This window comes from Taudactylus pleione, unplaced genomic scaffold (genome assembly GCF_031769625.1).
Source record: "Taudactylus pleione unplaced genomic scaffold, aTauple2 ptg000140l, whole genome shotgun sequence".
Classification (NCBI taxonomy): domain Eukaryota; kingdom Metazoa; phylum Chordata; class Amphibia; order Anura; family Myobatrachidae; genus Taudactylus; species Taudactylus pleione.
The window spans coordinates 1,809,927-1,837,791 of record NW_028284542.1 but is presented as its reverse complement, the minus strand read 5'-3'; the positions used below and the strand labels follow the sequence as shown (position 1 = coordinate 1,837,791).

The 27,865-nt window shown below is 44.0% G+C and overlaps 1 protein-coding gene across 2 annotated transcripts; it reads right to left on the bottom strand.

Moving 5' to 3' along the window:
- Window positions 1-241: 241 nt before the first annotated feature.
- TSKU (tsukushi, small leucine rich proteoglycan) lies at window positions 242-26,741 on the bottom strand. 2 transcript variants are annotated; one of them, XM_088473811.1, is made up of 2 exons: window positions 26,423-26,741; window positions 242-1,604 (listed from the first exon to the last, which is right to left on the bottom strand). In XM_088473811.1, the coding sequence occupies exons 1-2, from the start codon at window positions 26,448-26,450 to the stop codon at window positions 541-543; spliced, it is 1,092 nt and encodes a 363-aa protein (XP_088329937.1). In that variant the 5' UTR covers window positions 26,451-26,741; the 3' UTR covers window positions 242-540. The 2 variants fall into 2 exon arrangements, with proteins under 2 accessions (XP_088329937.1, XP_088329938.1); XM_088473812.1 differs by lacking the exon at window positions 26,423-26,741 and adding an exon at window positions 12,360-12,405.
- Between the last annotated feature and the right edge of the window lie 1,124 nt (window positions 26,742-27,865).

The window sequence follows — 27,865 nt, the reverse complement described above, 5'->3', positions numbered from 1 at the left end:
ACCAGTTTAAATAGCTGCTTGTGAGGATATTCTCACTTAAAAATATATAACACACACATTGTTGAGAATAAGTGGACACTGAGCAGAAAAACAATCTACTGTACTTAGAAAACGATGAAATTATAAGCATTTTTGTGTGAATACACACATTTCCTCACAGTAGTCACATTAACAAAGAAGATTCCATTTTTAGAATAATGGTCAGTGGACTAAAATGTAAAAACTTCATTTTATTCAAGCATAGCACATATAAAAATTTAAACATATACATATATAAAAAAAAAAAAAAAAAAGTCTTTACATATTGATCGGTAATGGACAATGGTCCAAACATGGATTGTTAGGATTTTTTTGCTTTGTAAATCAGTACAAAAAAAAAAAAAAAAAAAAAAAATGGCCGTTACAGTGAGAAGTCTTAACTAAAAATGCTCATAAAAAAAAGAAAACAATTTATAAATAAGACAAATCTTTTCATTAAAAAAAAAAAAAAAAAAAAAAAGGCACGTGATCTTTCAAAGGCTGGACTCTGTACAGGAAAAATTACAAAACATCTTGTGCTGGTACAGCACCTCGATCATTGTGGCACACCAGGACTTCCCTTCTGACCAGTCCATTTTGTAGATGGAACTGGCTTTCCTTCACAGTCTTGACACAACGAATGTTCTTCCCCCAGGTAATGCTTTTCATGGCTGGTAAGTAGGTGAGCGTGTTCTTGGGTAAAGAGGCCACACCTGAATTTATCAAGTTCAACTCTTGTAAGGAGTTCAAACCAAAAAATACATCTTTGCTAAGAGTTTTTAGGTTGGGGTTATTTGAAAAGTCAAGAACTTGGAGAGATGATAACTCATTAAAGCTGTGTGGAGCAATCTCTGTTAAATTCTCCATATTACTGACAGATAGATGGGTTAAGTCTTTAAGCCCCAAGAAGTCATCCTTCTTAATTTTATAAATGGGGTTTTTATCCAAGTTAAGGTACCGTAAAGGAATTCCTTGAAGATTTTGGACAGAACGTAGCCGGTTTCCCGACAGATTCAAACTTCGGATGTTTGGAATGGGACCCTCAGAACCTCTTGATATAGAGCTGATCAAATTATTAGAGAGATCAATGCTTATAGCTTTTCCATTATTTTGAGAGGCAAATGCATCGATCTTAATGTCCACCAACGTGTTAAAACTCAGATCAAGTTCCACGAGAGGAGAGTAAAAAAAGCTGTGATCTGGAAGAGCCTCCAGCCGGTTGTGGCTCAAATCTAAAGTCTCCAGGTATCTCAATTTAGAAAAAGTGGTAGAAGAGATTTTCGTGATCCGGTTGTAACTTAAATTAAGGTTGATCAGGGTGGTATAACCAGGTCCAGACAACACCGACTCATTGACTATTTCCAGTTTGTTTGAAGATAGATCAAGGTAAGTTGTATCCAGAGGGATAGAGACGGGAACAATGTGGGAACCCACCCCACTACAATCCACTTTAGTCAAGCTGAAGCTGTCAAACAAACCAAACGATTCAACTTCACATGAACATCCTGGGAAGCAAGGTTTGCTGGCAGCAACGATGCTGGTGAGCAGAAGGGGGCCGTACCAGGCAAAGAGCCCCATGGTTACACCTAAAGGGGGTGATAAAACACAAAAATGAAGTTAAAATTGTATCTTGATTCTAGGTTGTCTAAAATTTATATATTGGTAACTATACTACTAGTATAACTACCGCATTTACCAATAAAAACCCAATATTTATTTTTCGGTTGAGATTATCCAACATGCTCATAGTGAGTCTTTCCAGGCCAATTTCTGGGAACCACAAGTGACATTGAACCATTCTATAAGTTTACCGGGAAACTTTATAACCGCAAACCTTTACTACCAACGCCCTGTATCCATTTCCTCTTATTTATATTAGTGTAATCCAATTAAATAAATCTTTGAAATGTGCAACTAAAACTTAAAGCAACCCTTCCCTACATATAAAAACCTAACCATTCAGCTTCCATATTGTATTCAGCTATCCATATTATGGGGAAAATATAGGACTTTGATCATTCCATGGCTGGATTACATTTCTGGATTTTTTGGCCACACTAGTGCACAGAACTCATTATCTGCACATACATCAACGAACAGGCCGTTGCCCACTTAGTGCATTACACGTCTGAATTTAGAGTACAAGTTGCAGACATGAGCAATAGGATGTGTCAACAACTTTTAGGTAGCAGACTTGCCAGGTACAGGCCTCTATTTGACAGTGTGAGTCAACAGTTCATCGACTGTAGTCCACCGCTGGATCATTCTCCAAGGCCAGAGCTGGCCTTGACCAATTTGGTGCCCTAGTTGAGAGATTTAGCTGCTGTCTGTCACCGTGTCTGCTGGGCAATCGCCTTAAGGAATGGCACCCTAGGCATTCACTTATATGTCCTATGACAAGGGCCAGAACTGCCAAGGACCAACGCTTCTTTTGGGCTCAACTCCATAGGCATAGCGATAGGGGATGCCATTGCTAGGATGCTCTGGACCCAGGTCATATAGTAGTCTACAAAGTTCCCATAGCAGCCTGACCGCAAAACGATCTGGCCAATTGCCTGGACTGGAAAGGGAGGGGAAGGGGGACGACTCATCTGCACTCATAGGTTGCAGCCTGTCTCTCCCTCGTAGTAAAGCTCTACAATGGTATGATCCATATTCACCATGCATCCTCACTTTCAGTGCTGAGCTTATTATAGACTATTGCCCTGTCAGACTAGGCTTCTCCTTGATTACAGGTTTTGTAGGCCACTACAATGGCATACAAGGGAGCAACTAGTGTCTCTAGAAGCACTGGGAATCTCCTTCAGAATATGGCTATTAGGTCCACAAAGTTCTGGCCATGCTCCCTTCCCAAATCCATCCCTTTCTTCCCTTTTAGTCAGATGCATAAGGGTCATTCCATGGTAAATCATGTTACAAAGTGACAAAGCAAACAATTAGCAGTTCCTGTATACAGATTTTAAAGCATGACCGGTCTTTTCTTAGTAAAAAAAAATTAAACTTCACATAAAATTTTGCTGTTGATAGCCATGCAAATAACTTCCTATGTCACTTTGTAACGCGAGTTACCATCGAATGACACAAACTGACATTGGCTTTTGTACATTTGCCACCCTGTATTTCAGGTGCAAGTATTTTTTTTTAGGGTTTGAATCATTGTCCAAGATTGCGATTGAAAGATCCGCCTTGGCTGCGAGACTATGAAGAGACAAAAGTGTGGAGACAATTCTAACACAAGTCATTTGCCCTTCTTTGAGCATGGTTGTACTATACTGTAGCTACAGCCATAGCATTCAATGCGGAACACATGTACAGACATCGGAATTCCAACCATTTGTAGGATAAAGTAAAATATTTTCGACACATCATCTTGGGTCGTTATAAGCAAATGATCAATCATTAGGGAATGATGCCACAGTATATTCTTCAGGAAAACCTGGCCGGTGGATCTCATTACCGCCATTTCAGGTTAGCCTGTAGCCATTGTTCAGAACACAGTGCAGATACAGCATGCAGTCATAAAGCCATTCTTTCCTCTATAAGAGACAGCATTTCATTCTGCCAAGTAACTGAGTGGAATCAGTATGTTATACTGCTGGCCGCATGGCAAAATCCAGACAGCGGAAGCCCGTTCGGGGTGAAGATCCCGAAGCTAAAATAGGTAAGTAAAACTAACCCCCTAACACTACTTTAGGGCTCCCTAACCCTGACCGCCCCCTTCCCCTAGCTTAACCCCAAGTCTGCCCCCGGGAGCCCCTAACCTAACCCCCCCGCGGCTGTCCGCGCCCGGCTTGCCGGGTGTAGGTCTAATGACAGGCGTCAGGGATGCACTACACCCAAAATACACCCAGCTCTGCATAAGGAAACAATTTAATATTCAGTATTTTTTTTTTCTTTTTCTACTAAACTAAAACTAGACACAGGAAAATGTACTATGGCAGCACAGTGATCAGTATTGCTACCTCCCAGCACTGGGGGGTCATAGCTTTATTTACAACCAGGGCCCTATCTGTGCAGATTTTGTATACGTTCTCCCCACATCTGCACGAGTTTGCTCTGGGTGCTCCGGTTTCCTTCCACATTCCAAAATTTAAAAAAAAATGTAAGAATATTTTATTTAGAGATATCTTTCTATCTATGTGTGTGTGTGATGAAGTCGCATCTCAGCGTGCGGGATGTAGACGGTCTAAATACCGGCACCGGAACCCAGAGAGTGGCGAGATCTTGGCTCCAGTATCCCGACTGCCGGCATCCCAAAGGCGAGTATCAGGGATTAGGTTTAGGGGCTAGTATGCTTAAAATCCATAACGTAATTTTCCCATCTGCCTTGATTTAGGTGGGACAGTACATCCTGGGTGGCTGGGAGCCATGTCCTCAGTCACCATGATGCATGCATCAATTCAAGAGTCTCTGCAGGAGAGGGGGGGGGGGGGGGGTTGAGGGAAGCCTAGCTTTTTGGAAGGACTAGATGTGGCCTCTGGGTATTGTGTGATGGGGCATTGACACCGCTTTGAGGCACAGATGTTCAATAAAATAAAAAATATAAATAGCATCCTACTTAAACCCCTTTGTTACAAGGCTGTGAGACCAGTGGTGTCTTTACCATCTACAATACACATGGATGTCTCAATATTACTTAAAGCTGAACATGCCCAAAACAGATCATATCTTCCCTCCTTTCAGAATAGCCACCATAATTACACAGCAAAGTCCCTCCAGTATATATACACATTTAAAAAAAAAAAAAAATTTTAAAGCCTCCACCATCAGTAGGGCCCTCTAACATTTTCTGTTTTATATCCTGTAAAAAATTAAAAAAAAAAAAAAATTAAGCGTTTGTCCAGAGTTTACTCCGTCTACTGAAGAGCAGAGTTTGGTCTTTACGAGCAGTTCTAGAACCAGTTGCCATGTAGTGGCTGTGAAATAATCAAGCTTGGCAAAACATTTGTCACTTTCTTCAACCCCTTAGTTGAAGGGTTTTCACTCCTGTGCAGAGCCCACGTTTCGACGTCTATGTTAGTCATATTCCAACATTGGGGGAGGGAGAGGGATGTGGCCTGGATGGATATATCTAGCTTACAAACCAACCCAAGTTTGAATGTGAAGCCTCTGTGCATGTGTACATGGGTGTTTAACAGCAATTCAATGGTCGATGGCGTGCAAGCTTCTAGGACGGTATAGGAACTTGCAGACAGAGGAAGCAGTGAGGATGGCCTCCAAGCTTCAATGTTATGATCAAAATATGAACCAATTCCTCCTCTTTCACTCTCCCAGACAGTGTTTTGTTGCTGTCACTTAGCACAGACAATTGTTTTCCCTCTTATATATTTTTGTTATCACCACAAAGAAATGCTTTCTGGTTCTTGCTGTGGCATTAATCCGCCTTTCCCAGATAGCAAAAGGTGGGATTCTAAACACAAGTGCACATTTAGTCCTGAAAACCTTTGTATAACTTCATTTATTGGGGCTAGTTTTCAGTGTCTTGATTTAGACACTAGTGTGTCAGAATGTTATGGAGCAAATGCCATTTTACCTACAGGGGACCCTTGATTGTAACAAACACAAGAAGTGGGGGATTAGACAATACTATGTCCACTTTGCATTTCCAGTTTTCAACGACAGGGCTCCCATGAGGGACAGGGCCCGTCTGGGGGGGGCTCCCATGAGGGACAGGGCCCGTCTGGGGGGGGGCTCCCATGAGGGACAGGGCCCGTCTGGGGGAGGTCTTTGAATGTATACAGATAAAAATTTAGTTTTTCCATAGTGTGGGTGATATTGGTTGGAGACAGTAGCTACTAGGGGTGATAGTGAGCTCCCTCTTAAATGTGGGTGCCCCCATGTGTCATCATAGGAGATATCGGGAACACAGTATACACACACTTTAGCACATAGAAATATTGTCTTGTGATCAGACAATAAAAACTAAGGGGTCTATTTACTAAGTCTTGGATGAAGATAAAGTGGACAGAGAAAGTACCAGCCAACCAGCTCCTAACTCATTTTTCTAATACAGCCTGTGATTTGGCAGTTAGGAACTGATTGGCTGGTACTTTATCTATATCCAAGGCTCAGTAAATAGACTCCTAAGTGCCCCCCATATTTATAATGTGGGTGTCCCTTAATTAACGGAATCATTGTTTTGGGGGAATCTTACCCCATTCCTGGGCTGAATGCATTTTCTGTAGTGCCGATCCCCAGGCAATAAAATCTAAGGGGGAACCTCGTTTGAAAGATGGGACTGGTCCATCAAACAAGCATGCTCCCCCCATCTTTCTGGCTGCCTGGAAGTAGGGACGTTTACTTCTTGCTCCCCTGGATGGCCTTAAAAAAATAAAATAAATAAATATACACACCGCAGACTCAATTTCCTGACTGACATTTGGAGCTAGAGGTGTTAATTGATTGCAAAACTGGCTCAGACAGGATTCCACATGGTGTATTTATCAACTATTTACCCTTCTGTGAGATTCACACCTTAAAGGCCACAATTCAAAGAATAATTTACAACTCCTCTGAATTAAAGCTTTATAGGCAAGTAAACACACCTTTGTAGACTAATTAAATGAAAAAGTGAACTGCACTATCAAAGCTCAGCTATTTCAGGTCGGGAGCCAAACAGACTTGGATATCTGATGAATAGTTACACTTTGAAGATGGTCAACCCTAGAAAACATTTTACAACTGCAACCCTGTGAAAAGCCAAACATAAAATAAAAAAATATGTATCTTCTTTAGCATAAATCACTGGGGCAGTTTTGATATTTACTATTTAAACTTGGTTTGTTTTCAGGTTGAGTAACAGTTATACAGAGTTCCAAAGGCAACAGCAGTGACATGTAGTGAGCAGAGAGGCTTTGGAATGTCCTTCTGAGCTCTAGCTGTACTGTGACATCTTCCTGCTCCTACCTCCTCTCTATCTGTGGCAGACTGAGTCATGCTTATTTATCCTCCAAAGTAAACTTCTGGGAAATATTGTATACTTATTGTTTACTTGGAGCATGGCACATGCACTTTCCAATGTAGAATACCCTGGCACAGAGTCTCTCACAGGGCCCCTCATCCAACCGGAGCACACTACTGATCATTACTGTCCAAAAAAACAAAACAGATATATATATAGCGATTTAGAGGTGGAAGTTTGTGAAATCCCATCCCCTGCTAGATTCTCTCTCATCTGAAAGGGAGTGGCTTTGACAACTCTGTTGTCAACTTGGTTGATAACCCAACTGGCAGGATAAAATACCACCTGATCAGGACCAATCATCTATGGAGAGTGCAGGGGACTGACATTCTCTCATTCCACTTCTCAGCAAGTCACACACACTAAATAAAAAGCACCGTAGTGGTTAAACCTGTAGGCTATACAAAGAGCATTCTCTGTGTCCCGTCCCCAGTGTGTTTGCTGAAAACATATAGCCTGTCACATAGGAAGACAGTTGATAAAAAGGCAACTAGCAGAATCAATAAACCCATTTCTTCTCTCCTTTCTGCAGCCTAAAATTTGTGCCACGAGAGCAAACAAAGGAATTTATCACCCATAACCTCCCCTCCAAACAACTCTGGTAGAGGGAAAAAATAAATAAGTGCACTAAAAACTTAAATCCGAAATAACGCAGGTAACTGCATAAAATTACAGGTCACCAGGTTGCAGAATTCTGTAAAAGTAAATACAAAAAGACATGAAAAACACAGCTGCAGCTTTTTGTTCCTCCAGGTTGTAAAGGATCCTGTTAGCGAAGCCTTGTGGGATAACATGTGCAGATAATTAGGGCACCGCCAGCAGCAGTATCTACAGAATGCTCTGGCTTTTATTGCACTTTTGCTGTTTAGTCAGGTTACTGTGATTGCTGGTACATAGCTAATGTGTGAACAGCTGATTTTGTACATGTTTATTGACGTGTTACCAATTTGTTAGTAACCGCGGCGCCAAGAAGGATACCTGTAGTCACTGCGGGATGCCCATTAGGCACAGGAACACTTGGACAATCAGGAACTGTTCAATTAGTAATACTTTGTCTCAACAGAATTCCTCTCAGGTTACCGGACCACACAACAGTTTGCGCTGCCTGTTTATACTAGGAAACAGATTGGGCTACACGTAAACATGAGAAGCCCATACTACGATATAATACTCATATAATCATTGCTAGGTTTTTATTACATTCCAAGCCATAGTAGCATCCGACATTTAGCAAATTATCTGACGTACATGTGATAAATACTTAGAGGTTGATTAGATCTGGTTACTGATTCTATTTCCTTTCAGTTATTTATACTTACGGTACACGGATGCCGCCAGCACTTCAGAGTGTGTCGTAAGTGAGTGTTTATTATGGATTGATAGAGTAACCAGGACACTAATGAGGTATATAATACCCCAAAATGTATGAAGCATTATTATAAAAAAAAAAAAAAAAAAATTACGCATATTATTGTGATATAGCAGTTTAAGGTAACCCACGTGGTTGCACCAATAGTGCAACTATGTACAATATAAAGATAAAACTTTGAATACTATTATTACCAGTTGCAGATAGAACCTACCGATTAGTGGTACTGCAGTCTTGAATACATAAACCAGACTGCAAGACTGGTTATGAAGGCAACGTGTTTAACATAAACCACAATGTCATAGAGAGAAGGATTCACAAAGTAAAAGAATAAAAGACAAAATTAAATAAACAAAAATGAATGCCAGAGGTCAGGGCAGGCAGCATACAACCAGGGCCGCCAAGAGCCAAGGCGGGCCCCGGTAATAGGGGGCGTGGCCTAATCTCAGGAGGCGTGGTCACGCCCCCTTTGCCAAAAAAATAAATAAAAAAAGAAGATTTGCAGCGCCGCGATGCCCCCTCTGAGCCCCCTCAGCCCGGCGCAAAGCCAGGGGGGGGCACGATCAGTGTGATCGCTCCCCCCCCTGGCGCAAAGCCAGGGGGGGCAGCGTCGGACCCGGGCCCCCGCCGGGCCCCTCCGGAAGCTCGGGCAATCTGTGCCCGCTCCCCCCCCCCCTCTCGGCGCCCCTGCATACAACAGTGCGTAATACAGTGCTCCAGTCGCTAAGTGACGGACAGCAGAGGCGCAAAAGTGGCGGCTCTATTCTATTCAAACCACTATGTTCTAAAAAATGGATGGAGGCTCAACAAAAAAAAAAAAAAAAAGGTTTGAACAGCAATGATCATGTGAATATCTATATTGTAGAAATGAAATTTTAAAGCTTCTACTTTATTTATTCTTGTAGGACTATCCAGAAAGGGAAGAGATTTGCGCGAGTTGTCAGCTTGACATGCTTTACACTATGTAGACAAGCACTTGTTTTATTGCAAATAAACTAGTGTCTCGAATTAGGTGGAACAGTCCTGATTTGGGGGCTCTGTCACTCTCAGGACAGTGGTGTCCTGGTCACGGTATAGGGGGAACATCGCTGCTTTGCATAGCAGCGCAGTACTGACAGGTGCAACATTAAAAAGATGGTTTTAGGGGAGGGGAAAGGGGTGAGTAGTCCTGTGGTGGAAGCGGATGTGTGAGCATGCCCCTGTGGTAATAACCACACCCACTTCTCATGGCGGCATACAAGTTTGTCCTGACCCTCCATCTTTAAGTCATAGATGTAGAATGCTATATATTAACCAGATTATGAGCAAAGATCGTTGTGGTTTGTTTAAATAAATGGCTCTCTGTAATATACACATCGGTAGTTAAATCGGGTAGGATGACTATTATCGGCAAAGTGCGCCTTGCAATTGCATGACGGAACCCCGTGACCATTGAATCTGCCCCATAATAGAGCGCCATGTACAAGTCTGCTAAAACAAGGAGTCCGAACAAGGCACAGTTTTAGGCGCGCAGTTTGTGGGCATAGTCACATTGGGGAGATGTAATGTAATATGGGAGCTAACCCAGCAAGGGGGGGGGTGTTCAGTTAGAAGAGGGTCTCGGTAGCTTCCCGTAGCTATTCAATTGCCTGCACTGTAATCCTGAGACCAGCAGAATTCCGCTCGTGCCGAATCGCATGTGGTAATAGCATCGTCACTTCAGTTTGAAGATTGAGTTTCCCACAACTAATGACAGAGGCTTAAGGTGCCCACCCACCAGCAGACATGAAATCGTGCAGTCGTTTGTCAGTCTGTGATGAGCCTGCACTGAACGAGCAGTCGTTCAGTGCAGGCTCATCAATCATCCGCACACATGCTCAACCTGACGTTATCGTCGTATTGTCCAGCATGTTTGCACGATGATAGATGTCTAAACGACCAGCGGGCACGCGCATCGCTGGTCGTTTTAGACTTTTGCAAACTATTTGTGAACGATCGTTATTGTTCAACTTAATAGTCTAGTGGATGGGCACCATTAGTCGTTATAAACGGCATCTCCCGACTTAAGTGCTGGGTGCAAAGCAATCAAAAGAATAGCTCCGGGTACTTTTCCCGGAAGCTACGCCCCCTCGCTTCTAACCGAATTCTCCCACTGAGGACAAAACTCGAAAAAAAAAAAAAGTTATGGTTATCAGATCGGGACTACCCACCTCAGTGAGTGGAGAGATGAATATCCCACAGTTTCAGCCAGCGGCACCAGGAAACAGCATATAACAGATTTTACTTCCCCACCCATCTAATGCACAGAGCAGAAAGAATGTGAAAGTGAGCCGAGGGCGTCACAGCTGTACTGTATTATACACGTGGAGAAGGGTCATGCAGGGAGCACTATGGAAATGAGGCGCTGTACAGACTAGTCCTTGTGTGGAAGGGGGTCTGGGTGTCCATGCAATAAACAAGGCTAAACAAAAAGGAAGTTCTGCAGCTGAGAGACTCATGGGCAAACACTGCGGCAGAGGGCTGGAGGATGGGCACAGGGCACCCTGCTCAAAGAAACAGCCCAACATTAAGATACCAGCCACTCTATGGGAAACAGACATATATTGCTGTTCACTAGCCCATTTCCACCATCTCACTCAAATGTGTATCCTCTTTATTAGTCAATCAGATAAAAGAAAGTGACAGCAGTGCAGATTATTTCAGCAGATTAGTAAACTGATCCAGTGACTTTTTTTTTTTCTACTTGTGGGATTGTTAGTGAGGACAGGGCTTCATGTGACAGGGGCAGTGACATGATGGGTGGAGGGGAATGAAGGCAGCAGGAAGCCGCAGACAGAGTTATATAGTGGAAAGAGCAGGGTCCTCAGCAGCACAGAGTATATCAGATGAGTGCGTTATGCTAACACACTTGCCGACATAACCAATTAGTTCAGACATGTCAGGTCGGCCCTGCAGCACAGCCGATGTCAATATATATTGGTGCATCTCTACATATGTGTATGGAGGACCCGCTGACTGCCCGTACACGTGCTGCAGGGACAAAGTTGTACAGTATAAGGAGCAGGGTCCCCAGCAGCACAGAGTAAATCAGGAGATGAGTCAGGGAGGACAGGGTTACATGTGACATGATATAAAGGAGGAGAATGGACACAGCAGGAAGCCAAAGAACTATATAGTGGAAGGTGCAGGGTCTCAGCAGCACAGAGTATATCAGGAGATGAGCGATATGTCAGTGAGGATAGGGCTGCATGTGACAGGGGCAGTGAGGAGGGGGGACGGGGCAGCAGGAAGCCACAGACAGAGTTATATAGTGGAAGTACCAGATTTGTGGTGTCATACATTGCTCATAAATCCAACTTGTTTAGCTCCATAGTTATAACATTAAACAGAACAGTTTTCTCTGACCTATAATAATACCAAACAGCTGTGTTGTGCCCCAGGACACAATCGTACCAAGAGCAGCTTTCTGTCATATCCCAGGGCAACTAAACCAAACATCTCGAATGGTATAAAACACATGGCTAAACAAAGAGGAGCAATAATGTGAGAGTTATAGGAGGGCATGTGCAATACAACAGATCATCATCATCAGAAGGTGAACACTCCCTTTAATACAGCAGCACATTACCCAAGAGTCATAAAGAATAATATTGCACAACAGAATCTACTGCCCCTAACCATCGCCGCCTCTCCCCCCTGGCAGTAATACAATCACAATGTTATTAATATCACCCTCTGTCAGAAGTGGCACATGAGTTTATGTTAGTGATAGCAAGTTGGTGCCAGTCTCCAACGCTTTAGAAGTATGGAGGGGGCACGAGGAGGAGGGGGTCATATACATATATCATCTTCTCCTGGCCACAAAAAAACACCCCAACCCCCCTTATCACACCTTCACCTGCCAAAAACAAACAATGCTGACCCAAGTATTCTCCTGCTACATGTAGCTGTGGTATGTAAACTTAAGCACAGTAACATGTACTTAGTGATGAATTAAATGTTCTCCCACTGGGCAGGGTGCATGCTACTTACATTGTAGTCAGAGGTGGCCGCAGCACACGGAAGGCGATGACATCACAAGGTACGGCCGGTTAAAGTTCAGACAGGCAGCAGCTAGTGCAGTAAGACTATGTAAGAGCACAGATAACAAGCGGCTGCTGTTAGAACAGTCCGGGGAAACAAAAGGCAGAGTGACAGCGACTTCACAAAGTGCGAAAAGTCCCTTTTGGTCTGTTGTATGGCGGACACACAAAAGACCCCCTGTGTGAATTCATGGTGTGGGCAGGGACTTTTCCTGTCCTGAATACCAATTATCTCCTCTTTGGTCACTACCACAATCGTCTGTGTGAAACAATTATACAGCTCAGGGCACGACACAAGCTGCAGCACCATAGCAAACGTTTCAGGGTAGTCTTATTAACCATGTAAAATCCTCCGAATGATTAGGCCTGGGCACGGCGGCAGCTTTAGAGGAACCATACAGGGTGAAGAAAATAAATTAATAATAAATATATAAAAATAACCACCACCCATCTAAGGAAATTTTCAGAATTCCCACCTCCCCTCACACGCCAGGCCTAATTCTGAGCTTGTGCCTGCGTCTTTTGGCGCTCGCCCGTCTGCACTACAAAGCCCTTCCCTGCAAGCCAGGTCCTGAAAATGTGTCTTAGTGCGACACTTGTGTATCTGTGCGCGAGTCTATAACTGTATACAAAGTGCGATGATACAGCAGCTTTTTTTCTCCACGCCAAGTCCCGTTATTCTTCATTAATACTCCAGATATTGCCGCGTCAACCTGGGTCGCGGCTCAGTGGGAAAAAAAAAAAAAAAAAGTCAGGGTTGAATTCCCGAGTCAACGTGTAACCGTGCAGTGTGACCCAGGTCATCCAACCTGGGTCCTGTTGACACCCTATAGAGAGCCGGCTCACTGGCGCTTGGAGATGATGTCACCGGGGTCCAGTCTGCGGGGTAGACTGATTTCGTGCCGCTGTGACATGGCTGAAAACCAGTGTTCACTGACCCGGGTATTTGGTGTTAAAGGGGTATTACAGACTCGATTGCACAAAGATATACAAGCGTCTCATGTCCAATTAATCAGTACAGTCACCTTGCGACTAAGACACATTTGCGGGCGAAAGACGCTCGGCGCACTGGACCTGGAATCACTCATGCCAGGCGTCTCAAGCCACCTGGCATATTGAGGCTAGGGGGTATATTTACTAAAGGTTGATTTTAATCAAAATCGATCAATAGCGATGTTTGAGGATAAATCACATTTACTTACAGACAATGGGCACAATTATATTCAACGCAAAGTGAACAGCGCCGGGAATGAGGCTAAGCACGACTAAGGATTTCATCTCGCATCCAGGGATGCGAGCAGAAATCCGACAAAAGTCCAGGCGCTATGCTGTTTTCTGCCCTTAGCGCCGGGAAGTTTAGTTGGAGAATGCCCGTTCTCGCGCCTAAACACCCTGTTTAAGGCGTGAGAACGAGCCTTCCCCGACCTAACATCACAATGGATTGAATAGCTCCCGGCGCTATTCACTTAGCGTTTAATTGAATCGTGCCCTATATTTGATTTGGTTTTTTTAAGTGTTAGTAAAGGTGTGATGAAGCATCAAAAACCAATCAATTTTGAGCGATTAGAAATATATTTATTAAAGGTATATTTTAATCTACCTCTAAGGGCAGCATTCAATTGTTATAGCGTGCCCGATCTCCCGTCTAAAGTGACAGGAGATCGCGGGGCGGTATTCAATTGTTGCACTCTTTCCTGCTGATCACGCCCAAAGTGGTCAGGTTTAGCCGCGTAAAGCAGCTACTCCCGACCAAAAGGCTGGGCGCGACCACGAAAAGTGATGTTTGGGTGCCCAAACAGGTCACTTTTCGCACATATTAGCTCGCACCCCGCTGGGGCAGAGAGCTGAAATTGTGTGCCGGCAGCTGATTGTGCCTGACAGGAGAAACAATTGATTAGCTCCTGTTGGGCGCGTACAGGGGCGTAACAATAGCGCAGTGTATAAGAACACACATCTGTATGTCACAATACCTGGGTCTTCCACTGCCAGCCTGCATAGGGATCTAGAAATATTGGAGGATCTGCGGGTCTGGGGCAGTGGTAGAAATGACAGCCAACTCCTGACTGGATAACTGCAGCGCTCTCCCAATTAGGGGCTGGAAATATATATATAGAGAGATATATATATATATATATTCATCATCCATCTCAGAAATCATGAACATAATACAGAGAACCATGAGCCTAATACAGAGCCAAGGCAGCCATTTTGGGTCACTATTTGTAAGGATGTAGATAAAACTATAATGTTGTTAAGGGCCAATAAATAACGTAAGGAATTAAAAAAAAAATATATATATATATATATATATATATATATATATATATATATATATATATATATATACACACACACACACATACAAAGTCAGAAATCCACTGCACTCGCCACTCCTAGATTTGGGTGCAGACCTGCACTCGCCATTCCCAGGACTGGGGTGCACGTGGCCTGTGACCACATTGCTTAAATAAATAAAAACAGAAAACCCAGCACTCACCATGTTTAAACACTCACAATGATGTATAAATAAGTAAATAAATAATGAGGATTTAGTTCATGGATTGATCAATGCATTTAAGCCTGCAGCCCACATCACGGGACCCCACTTTCTGCAGGTCCTACACTATCCGTCACACTGATGGAAACCTGTTAGCTGCTATCACATAGTTTAGAGTGAAAAAATGTTACCTGGTTTAAAGCTCACCTGCCAGCTAATGGCTTTTAAAGGTACTACCAAAAAGACAGCTGACACAGGTTAATATAAACGAGTTTGCACATTCCTGGGAATGGCGAGTGCAGTCCTGGGAATGGCGAGTGCAGGTCTGCACCCCAAATCTAGGAGTGGCGAGTGCAGTGGATTTCTGACTTTGTTTATGCGGTTAATTTTTATTAACCTTTTGTGATCATAGCTTTCTCATGCACCCCATGTGCAAACTTGTTTATATTAACCTGTGTCAGCTGTCTTTTTGGTAGTGTGATAGAAGCTATGTCAGGTGACTGCCTTACCTTTAAAAGCCATTAGCTGGCAGGTGAGCTTTAAACCAGGTAACATTTTTTCAGTCTAAACTATGTGATAGCAGCTACCAGGTTTCCATCAGTGTGACGGATAGTGTAGGACCTGCAGAAAGTGGGGTCCCGTGATGTGGGCTGCGGGCTTAAATGCATTGATCAATCCATGAACTAAATCCCCATTATTTATTTACTTATTTATACATCATTGTGTGTTTAAACATGGTGAGTGCTGGGTTATATATATATATATATATTTTTTTTTTTATTTATTTTTTTTGCAGCTCACATATCTATCAAACAGGAGGCTACAGCTAGAAGACTTCCATTTTTATCACAAGGAGTGAAGGTTTTATCACTTCTCCCCTGTAGTTTAGTTAACATCTGTTGTAGTTTTACAAGTGGTCTTAAAACAAGATTGCGCATGCCAAGTAGGAGGGCGTGTAGCTGGAACACTTAGTACTCCTGGATCACTCTCCCTTCAGCAGGGTGGACTGCGAGCCAAGGCCGGGTGCCTGGAGATACTCCGGGATTGCAAGAACAGGACAAGATTCAACGTGAGAGACGGAACTAGAGGAACGGACTGTGGTTCCCTATGCCCTCATCTCCCACTATGAATAAGGGGTCTATGTACTAAACTGTGTTGGAAGATAAAGTGAACAGTGATAAATAATAAACTGCTCCCCGCTGCACTACTACTCTGCAATTGGCTTTCACTGGAATAGCCTCACAGAGCAAATGCAAGAAATTACAGGACATTCTAAAGTTTACAAAATTGAATTTAGGAGGTATGACATTAATGACTGGAGGATCGTTTGTGTGGCCTTGTCCTGTTTTCAGTAACACACACACACACACACACACCTCCAGCAAACCAAAAAACGCCAAGGTGCAGTCTTTAGCGGACAGATATAGTAAGTCTTCAGGGATTATCAATAAACTGAAACGTAAAACACTTTTGCAGTCCAGTTTATTTCCTTGAATACCAAGTCCCTGAGTGCCACCTCGGGTGTGTGCGCGTTACAGATTACCAATTGACAAGTCTGTTACAAATCAGTGTTAAACAGGATCCTCTTCTAGTTCTCATCTCCATACAATATTAATACCATCGGAGAGCCCGTCACTGGCACGGCCTCCTAATCAGTATTTTATTTACGCCCTATTGCCAGATATTCTACAAAATAGTTTTTGTTAAAAATGATGGAGAACACAGGAGTCTCTGTGACAAAACTCCCATTTCTTCTAGAGAAAAACCATTTTGTTGCGTTTAATAGGTATACGTTTAGGAAGCTGGCGGACGCAATGCAGACCGCCGGCTTCCAGAGTACTTAATCCCGGCGAGGGTTAAATGACAAGCGTCTAAATTTAGGTACCTGTCAATTTACAGACGCCGGGAGACCGACGCCCTGATAGAAGGGAAGCCGGGCGCGGACAGCCGTGCAGGTGGTGGTGGGGGGGGCTTAGGGCTCACAGGGGGAAGGGGGGGGGGGCGCTAGGCACAGGGACCGGCGGCAAGTCATACCGAATGCGCTTAATACATTCAACTGCTGTATTTGGAGTGCCATTATACCTATTGGCATAATATTGCATGGGCTCAGCATTCCAATGCTACGCACAAGGGATGGACAGTTTTACAGGTGCTGCAGAGCCTCATCAGCGCCTGTTGCATTTGGTGTGCAGTCGGCATGCCGACTGTCTAATGCCGACTGTCTAATCCCGGCAATGGTCTAATGACAGGCGTCGAAATCCCGACGCCTGTCATTTTACCTATGCCGGGAGCCCGACATCCCGATCAAAGGTAAGCCGGGAGCGGACAGCTGTGGGGGGAGGGTTAGGTACCCCCCCCCGGGAGGGTTAGGCATTAGGGAGGGAGGTTAGGGTTCGGCACCCCTAAAGGAGGGTTATGGGAGGTGGTGGTGGTGGGGGGGTTAGGTTAGTACTTACCTTTAGCGCAGTCGGGATCTTCACTGGTGCCGGGCTTTCGGCGTCAGGATTTGACCCGCCGGACATCATACCGATCCTGTTGCATTTATATATGAATAGAATTGTATTTTCTCATTGCACACCTTTCCTTGACCATGTCGTAAGTGGCTGCACACAGGGGAGGGGTAGGCGGAGTCGGCAGCATAGCATTTGTGATCACACAAGCAGTGTTCATTCTAGCACCCTGCACTGGTCACAACAACCCGCGCAGTTCGCTTCTAGCACACTCAGATGATGCAACAAACTGCTGAGACACAGACCAAAGTGTGCTAGAAACACCAGAGCAGAGAGACACCCCAGGCAGGAAAAGGAACTGCAGGAGTTGTGACAGGTGCAGGGTGCTAGAATGCACACTACACAAGAGTGTAACATAGGAGATTCATGAAGGATTTATGGTGCGAGAACGCCAAATACTGGACAAACTTTCATGATAAAAATATATACATAGGGGGAGATAGGGGAGGGATTTAACGTTTCAGTTACCGCTAGATCCCTGGTCTTCTGGTCAAATAATAATTATTTTTTTCTTAACATGTTATACACGGCCTGATTTTCCATGTATGATAACTACATTACCAGACAGCAAAAGTGTCTACAGTCCTGGAGGAGGGGGGGGGGGGGGGGGGGGGTGTTCACATAATTTGGCCCTAATCTAATGCACCGGAATATAAAACATAAAATAAGTGATTACTTTACACACTGTATAAAAAGACTTGTTGCAATATCAGAACAAGCTGTCATAATTCCTTAATATGAAGGGCTTAGAAGTTGGAGAGGGCCTACTCGATAACGCAATTAAGGTTTTGATCTATTGTCACCTGCATTTCAATTTGAAATGCATAAAAAAAATAAAGTAAACCCGATAGGATCTGGAGATCAGATTTTACTGTACACAGGCAGCCGGCCTGGAAACACTTCCCCCTCAGATAACCTGGCTGTAAGGAAGGATTTCTTCCAAATGTTCCATTTCTGATCCTAGCCTGGGGCAGACTCCTCTCACTGACAGACACTATAGCCTGAAGTCACTGGTTCTCAGACTGGCCTGTACAAACCAGAGGGAGCGGCCGGCCACAGCTCCAGGAAGAGAGTCTTAAATCCAGGACACTGGTCATTTTTTTTTTTGTTTAGTTCATTTAGAACAGATCATTTGATCTTGTGCGAGTCCAATTAGTCCACTTTCCTATCAGCACTTTACACTGCGTGTACGCCCGGGAGGAATCTGGGGAGCCATGTTGTGCAGTCAGGTCCCAGCACAGGCCAGGACCCTGAAAGTTCCACTCCTTTGGTACATAATTTGTTGTGTGGACGAATAAGTTCCCAGGACCTACATGTCACACAAAGGCTATATCTGCAAAGGCCGAACCATGGTACAGCTTATTGTGCGACTGCAGGTGCCATTATCCACTGCATGTTTATCATTTAACATGCAGAGTGCCAAGCGTCTTATGCAGTGCCAACAGGCTTGGCATGTGCCACCTGGGCAATGCAACATGCTCTCCCTTTTGAAAGTATAGCGCCAGGCTGCGACATCACAAAAAGGACCTCCTGGCTGCTGCCAGCTCATAGCAAGAGGGTGCACCATGGAAGAAAAAAAACGACATTGCCTGAGTGACCGTGTACTATTCCGAGAGGCTTGTGTGCACCCTTGATTTGCTTAATGTAGCACCAACCCTGTATATAGATATTTTATATTACACACACAGAACATTTTCTGTTTTTGCAGCAAGGTGATGTAAAATTAAAAGGGGGGAATGAGTTAAACCAAACACTGTCTATTGTGATGCATTTTCCATTACTAAGAACTGATCGAATACAGTTTTGTGGAACCAACTAAGATATAAAAAGGCAGTTCATTAGGAACTGATGAAAGCGTCGCTATGTGCCTCAGGCATTTGTCTAAATAGGCTGAAGGTGATGCGGTCAATATGCAGACCGTGGGGATTCCGGCGCTCATAAAGACTGTGCCAGAACCCCGACACTTGTCAGAATCCCAGCGCTGGCATCCCGAAGGTAAGTAGTAGGGTTGGGGGATGGTTAGAGTTAGGTGGCTATCCAGTAGAAGACAGGCAAAAGACTGCACGATTACGATATTGTAATAATGCAGTCGTTTAGCAGTCTGTGATGAGCCTGCACTGAACGAGCAGTCGTTCAGTGCAGGCTCATCAATCATCTGCAAACATGCTCAACCTGACGTTATCGTCAGGTTGACCAGCATGTTTGCCCAATAATAGATGTCTAAACGACCAGCAGGAGCACGCGTCGCTGGTTGTTTTAGACATTTTTGAAACAATCTGCAAACGATCAAACAATTGAATGATCACGTTATTGTTTCATCGTTTGTGGATAGGCACAGTTAGGCACTAGGGGGAGTGATAGAATACTAACCAACAAGTGTCGACGTTCTAACCCTGTCGGGATTCCAAGCGCAGGCATTCCATACCCATCCCAGCTGAAGATCGGCTCGCCCTGAACAATTGCCATCTGTTGGACACCGTTTAAAATGTAACAGCTGATAACCAGATTTAATGAAACCCAGCAGACTACAGTCTATGTGCATTGTGTTAATCTAATCAGGGAGAGGGCTGGCTTGCCACAACAATCACTAAAGCACAACTTGTCCACAAAAGCAACATCACACAACCAGTCGCTGCTTCCAGTCCCACCACATCCTCTTGTGGGTTCGGCATGTCACCAGCTGTGTGATAAGAAGACAAGTTACCTTTTAACCTGCTTGTGCCTACAAGGTCGAACACAGCTCTTGGGACCAAAAAAAGCCCATCCTAAATATTCTGCAAGAATCTGACATTTTTCCCTTTACAAACCACTACACGCATTCCAGTACAGAGTACAATAAAGTACATGAATATTACAGATATATCAGATATAGCGATAGCCTCTGCGAGAGTTTACATAGTTCCAGAATACCAGAGTTCTACGGACATCTGTCTGCAATTCCACTTTTCTGGAATAATTTCTAATAGTAACCATGCCATTCCCGATTTACAGGACAATTTCAAATGTACTAATGGGCTGCGTGGCTGGCGTAGTGGTTAGCATCACTGACTCACAGCCCTGAGTTAAATTCCTAACCAAAGCCCTGTGTGTGGAGTTTGTATGTTCTTCCCATGCTTGCGTCGGGTTTTCCTCCAGACATTCCCATTTCCCCCTACACTCCAAAAACATACTGCAGGGAAATTGGCTACTGTCAAAACATAAAAATTCCTAGCAGGTATCAATGTGATAGAGAATATAGGGGGTCTATTCATGGAGCAGTGAAAAGTCCGGTTTAGTTGGGAACAGAACTTCGTCAATTCATACAGGAGAAGGTTCTTCCCCACTTAGTGTATGAAACACCATACTTTTGTATAGCGAGTGCAATTCATAAAAGACCGGAAAGCTCAGCTTTCTGATAATGCTGCGTACAGATTCGCCATCTCAGGATGGCGTAATCTGTACAGCAAACCGAACAGAGCAGGGAAGTTGCATACTTGCCTGTCTGGCACTGACTCCGTCCCCTGTTACCCAGCGTCCATTGCAGGAGGTCTGACCTGACCTGCTGCTCTCTGATGCCAGTGCATGCATAGTGAGGAGCAGGCGTATCGGGCTCCCAATAGGTCTGTCTTCTGACCGCTTCCAGGCATCGGATGGGCCGTATACTGCAGGAAGATGCCCGACAGGCAAGTCTCTATATATGATGTGATGCGATACATAGGTGGTATCTTTCAGTAGCCACTTCATGTTATTCATGAATAGATCCCGTAGATTGTAAGCTCCACTGAGGCAGGGATTGATGTGAATGACCGGAATACTCTCTGTAAAGCGCTGCGGAACCGGTGTTGTAGCTGTTTTTTGCGCAGTCTAACGGAAAGTTGGAAATATTAAACGCTCATTGCATCCTACTTGTACACAGGAGATTATAGCCAACATATACTGTATATGTAGGAAGTTTGGTTTTGCAGCCTAGACAAGGTTCCCCTCATTATAATAGAATGTGATATTCCACGCAACCGTTGTCCACTTTACTTTGTTGCAGATAAGTTACTGCACTCTCCAAACTTTGTCATCCGAGTTTAAATGCTATTTTAGAACCCACAAGTAGCAATGTTTGCACAACTGTCTGTTGGAGAGTGTAATAAAATCTGAGAGAGAATAGCAGTCTTATTTAAACAAGCTTTTTAGCACTGTCCATTCTAGCCAGATCCCTGGTCAAATAAACTCCATATAAGTTGATACCATAACAAAAGACAAGAGGGGGACATAACTTATGTCACATAAGAGAGCTAGAAAGCCGTGCGGAATGGGCTTTGTTATTCTTAGAAAGTTGACAATCAGGACCTATTTCAAACAAGTCAGCACAGCAAGAGCCTGAGCAGATTACTCAAACGTGGAACGTTTCCACAATCCGTCAGCATCCAGTCACTCTAGCCAGCGACAGATGACTATTCACAAATACATACATCTCTCGCTCTGAAGTACGCGCCGCTAATGATCAACTCTGCGGTTTTATAAAACTGGTAAGTCACATCCTGAACCAGCTGGAAAGTTTCCCACCCCTGGGGGGGAGCTGATGAGACGGATGCACTGTACAATTCACTAACTTGCTTACCATGATAAGGGTTGCAGATTTAAAAAGGGGAGGGTAGCCATAACGAAAACCTTAGATTTACACAAAAATCCAGTTTTGTTTTATAAATCAGAAAAGGTACAATTCTAGGAGGTGCCTGTGTATTAATAGCCGAGGCAGTGCCGCCAATGTTATCAGTCCACATCACGGCAGGATTTGTGTGTTTTAACAAAACTTTAATGACTCTGTATTAAGACCGACTCGGTGGGACAGCAGTTGCGAGAACCGCCATCCCCTGAGATTTACATTCCAGGAACATCGGCAGAGTCTCACACAATTTCAGAAGCATCTGACACTGCGCATAGCATCAGTTACCGGTCGGAGGCGTTGGGATTCTTCTGCGAGAATGCTTCCATAGGCAAAAAGTGGTTAACTCCATCTGAGGAGGACATTAAACAAAAAGGGGCAAACTCCAAAAAAAAAAAAAAAAAAAAAAATACGATGCTTTTTGGAACTGATACATAGCCCTGGCAGCCGGTGTACATTGGGGCCTATTTAACAAATCATATTTTTAGGGATAGCCCCTGAAAACACTTTTGAGGGAGGTATCCACAATTTATAAGGATCACTGGAATTTTCCACAGAGGGACCGCATTAGATAGCGCCAACATCTGCCGTATCACCTCCGTTTATATACACACACACACACACACGTTTACCTTGCAGCAGCTGTGGGCTGTATATCTGATGGGGACAGGACCTGGCACCATGTCATTAGGCCCCTCCCCCTTGCAGTGATTCGTGGGTCAATTGGGAGGGGGCGGGGCCACATTACTTGATTCTAATGGAATTGCATAAAATTGGCTCCGCCTCCTCCCTATTGACCCGCGAATCATGGCATTCTACGGCAAGGAGGCGGGGCTTAGTAAATGGTGCCTGCTCTCGCTGCTGTCAAGAGGAGGGGGTGTTTTCTGGACACTCTGAATCCCCCCTGCGTGCGCTAGTGCCCCTGATGCATGCACTCTGAAGCCAACCCACTGTTTCTAAGGCTGGGTACACATTAGATGACCGGCAATCTTGCCGATGGTCAGGGCGATTTACCTTCACCCTGGACCATGCACATTACCCTATGTAATGAATAATACCTTGTTCTGTCTTTCATTACACTGCACAGCCCGGCCAATCACACAATATTACATGAGATCTGCAGGAGTGCACAATTGCCGGAACACATTAGACCAGTGGTTCCCAAACTTTTTTGAACCACGGCGCCCTAGAGTATCCGTATTGTTTTTATGGCACCCGTAAGCAAAGTTTGTTTTTGAGAAATTCAGAAATAAAATGTAGTACAGTGAAGTAAATTGGGCTTATCCATCATCCTTAGGGTCAGTTATTTGGTGGAGGACAGGTTTGTGCTTCTGTTTGTCCACATATTTACATTACATTGACCATAAATAATTTGGATTTGGTGCACGACCACCAACCTGAGGCACCCCTGCAAGTGTCCCGAGGCATCCCAGGGTGCCACAGTGCACAGTTTGGGAACCACCGCAGTAGACAATGTGCCCGATATATAGTTTTGAGGTGGATCGGAACAATATATCATCTAATATGTACCCAGCCTAACTTCACCAGGATGGGCTCTTATAGGAGCCTGTCCTCCTGGCAAGGAAATTAGTAAATTGGCATTAAAATATAAATTTTCACATTACAAATTTAAGAGAAAAATATTTATCACATTAAAAATGCAGATTGGGATAAACATGCCCCATTGAGAGAAGTAGGTTCTACTGTCTGCAGCGCTAATTAGCCTTTGTGGGAGATCTCTGAAGTCTCCTGTGTTAGGCTTTTGGTTAGTACATAGCTGAAATACGAAACTGAAGCTTCTACTTCATTTTAGGAAAACCAGGCTAGAGAAATAAGACCCTAAGGGGTTTATTTAGCAAGTGAAACCACCGTTTCTTGGCGCGTTTAAGCCCGAACTTTAAAAGGGCAGCGCTTTCATTAGCAAAACATGGGGTAGTGTTTGTGTTGAAAAGACAACACCTGTTAAATGTTTAGACAAATCCTTTCACAGTTTAAGTGTGTTCTCAAACAGTCTTAATGAGCACTCCCCATAGAACTTCATTGTACTGCTTGGAGGGTCAATGCGTCTGAACGCTACAGAACACTTTCAAGTTGATGGAAGTGCCAGTCAGAGTCTGCACAATTTGTTTTTTTTTGCACCACTTACGTTATAGTGCGCAGTACGGACCCAAAGCTTGGAGAGTAGTTGCAAACCAAAAAAACTTTCTTAACCAGACTTGTTAAGGTTTTTTCTTTCTGCTCCCCCCTTCTGCGGCCGCCGATTTCCGGAACAGATGGAAAGCAGAATTTTTGGGAATACTGCAATTCTGGAAAAAAATGCTCCAGGGATCACAGCTGTGGGAACATGTAACAGCTCAGGGTAATAAATTTGGCATACTGTATGGCAGGAGTTACTGTACGACCCTGGAAAAGAGAATTGCAGAGGACAGTATGGATTCTTGCAGGTAGGGATTTGTAGGCTTGCCGCTGGAACACAACTTCAGATGAGTCTCAGTGCTTAATAGTACACTGTAGCAGTTATCCGTACCCTAGGACTATCCTATATACAGGGGTTTTCTTTAATTATTATATGGCACTACAAAGGATCCGCAGCAAGTTACAAAGTACATAAACAAATCAATAGAAGTGACTTGCAGTACAGAACATTGCAGGACAAGGTTTATAAACATTGCTACATCGGCGGTCACAGTACCCAAATAAGCAGCAAGGCGCCCGATCCCAAAAGTTTGGTGCCATTGCTGGCAGAGGGGAGGAAAGGTATAAGAGAGATAAGTTAAAGCACATGAGGGCCCTGCTCGAGGCAGCACGTTTCCAATCAACGCCGCATTATAGGCAGGATTGATTCAAGAATCATACTATGACAGTGGGGGGGCCCCTCAGTATTAGGTGGACTGCTAGATCCCAATATAAACTTTGTGTGAAGTGATACTTTACGATTTACAGATGATCTGGTTGTTAAAGCAAAAACAAGTAGATTCCGTTAAATGACTTGGGGGCCTATGTATCAAAGCTGTGAGTGAAAGTACTGACCAATCAGCTTCCAATTTACATTTTGCAGACTGCATTTAAAAAAAAATAAAAAAATATGATAGTTAGGCGCTGATTGGTTAGCAATTTAGCTCTCACAGTTTTATCACTCTCACAGCTTTGATACATAGGCCCCTTAAGCACAAGACAATGTAAATTTGCAGGGAGACCATTTATTTGTACTCTCAAGATGGAAGTGGCTGAAAAGGTTAGAGTGCAAGCTCTTGAGCAGGGCTCTCACTATTATTGTAACCGATGCCATTTGCTTTCCATGTAGTTCTATGAAATATGCGGTCCTTTTTCAAAAAGAAAAGCAAAAAGGAAATAATGGTGAATTGAAAAAAAAAAAAAAAAAAAAAAGTAACTCTCCTGTAGTTTACTTCTGCTGAAGCTGCCCAGCGGTTTCCGGAGGGAGACCAGCAGCCCTCAGCTGGGCAGACCTAGTGAGGCTGCGGGGCAGAGCACAGGAGGAGGGTGCATGGTTTGCAGATGCTGATCAAATTACTTGCAGCCGTGGCAATTTCAACTCTGCTCCGGAGATGGAACTGGGGGAAAACTAACCGCAAACCAGTGACAAATCCAGTTCACACATATATGCCCTGACCTCTTCATACGGCTACTATAGACATATCCCAAAACCCGGGTCATGGGGCTAAGTGCCCACAAATCCTACAGAAAAAAAAAAAAAATATTATATATAATTTTTTTTTTTGTAAAAACTTTCCCAAAAACACACATATTGCAGTGTAAACATTGAAATATTTTCTCACATATTGCAGTTATTGCAAGGTCATATCATATCCAGATATCGCTTCTGTTGTATTAAACTTAATTCCAATGACTTTGGCTCAAAGTTGCTGAATACATTTACTAGCACTCTGACGACCACCCCCCAGTATAAATAACTACATCATATATTTTCTATCCCATAGATTATAAGGTAGAACTTTTATAAAACTACAACATCACTGCAATCTTGTGCTGGCAAAATACACACATAATAATTAGCCTGAGAGAAGACCACACTAGCTGGATTGTTCATTGGGAGGACTCCCAGGACCCAGCCCAGCATGCTCACCCCCCCTCCCTGAATACTAATGCAGACCCCCACCATGCAGGCATGAACTCTGCAGGACAGACCCAGGAAACAAACCACAAAAGATACAATGCACAGGCCATGCTGGGAGTGCAGGGGTTACAGAGCATGCATGGACTGTGCATGGAAGTTTACAAAGCTGGGCAGGTCCTGTCTTTAGCATGTAAGATCCACCACCCAGCGGTATGCCCTGAACTAAATGCAAAAAGTGGGCGACCCAGACCCCCAGATGCCCCCTCAGCCTTACCTGCAGGAGCTCCGTGCCGGATCCTCATAGATGGAGGGTTATCTGGGGCGGTTGTGGCACTGCTCTCTCATCATGGGTGTGATCCCAATGTGCAAATCTTCCTTTCATTTATATCCACAGCTGCCTGCTCCTTCCTATAGCACAGCAGCAGCAGCACACCTATGCCCCCTCCCCTGAGTGCTGCCCTGTGGGGGGTGCTGGCATTAGCCCTGCTGCATTCTCCTGCACACTGCCAGTGGGAGAGAGACGAGATCCTCCACTCTCTGCTCTGCCTGAACTGAGGGAGCGTCTGCCAAGAGCAGGAAACGCACAGCCTCTAAGGCACCGTCATGCTGTGTGTGGGATGAGACTGTTACATGCTGCTCCTATTGGAAACAAAGTAACTCACACAGCTCAGATATTTAACCCATTCATTGCAAGTTGCATTTTTTTTAATCTATTTCTAACCCTGTTATTTGTTATTTTTTTTTATTAACTTGCACATTGTCTATTGGTTCATCTATAGAATTAAAATAAGGTTTCACAGTTGGGTTGTACATTTATAATGACATTTATTAACAGTGATTTATATAGTGCACACATCTTCCACAGCACTTTACAGAGAGTGTTCCAGTCATTCACATCAGTCCCTATCCCTGTGGAGCTTACAATCTATTGCCCCATTTATCAACGATATACAACCACTTTAGCGCTCGCTAAAGGGGTTATGCCAGTTTTCTGGATTTAACAAACAGCGGTAATCTAAGATTACCGCTGTTTGTCAAGCATCGCTCTCGCAATTTGCCCAGACGGACCGTCACGCATGCGCCTAACACCGTAGCCCTGTTGCTGGCATTGTTAGGCTGGCAACAGCCCAGCGGAGGACCTCGCGGAGGACTTTGCTGGACCTCGCCGGAGTGGTAAGTATTGTTAAATACCAGTACATTTTTCATTTGTATCACAGTGATACTAAATGAAAAATTTCACTGGTGTTTAATATCGATGATAAATGAGGTGTATATATTCCCTATCACAGGAGTTCCTAAGCTCGGTCCTCAAGGCACCCTTACGGTCTAGGTTTTAAGGATATCCATGGTTGAGCACAGATGGTTAAATAAAAAGACAGAGGAACTAATTAAGTCACCTGTGCCCAAGCATGGCTATCCTTAAAACCCGCTAGGGTGCCTTGACTACTGAGTTTGGGAACATCTGCCCTATCACACGGACACACATACACACTAGGGCAGTGGTTCTCAAACTCGGTCCTCAGGACCCCACACAGGTCACGTTTTCCAGGTCACCCAGCAGGTGCACAGGTGTAGTCATTATTCACTGACACATTTAAAAAACCACAGGTGGAGCTAGTTATTTCATTGTGATTCTGTGAGGAAACCTGGAAAACATGCAGTTTGGGGTCCTGAGGACAGAGTTTGAGAACCTGTGCACTAGGGGGTAAATTTACTG

What these genes read in the sequence shown, in the direction of transcription:
- TSKU (XM_088473811.1), bottom strand. Translation starts at nt 26,450, where the DNA reads ATGAGGATCCGGCACGGAGCTCCTGCAG. An exon ending in CCGGCACGGAGCTCCTGCAG is followed by an intron (nt 1,605 to 26,422) that starts GTAAGGCTGAGG and finishes CACCCCCTTTAG; the next exon opens with GTGTAACCATGGGGCTCTTT.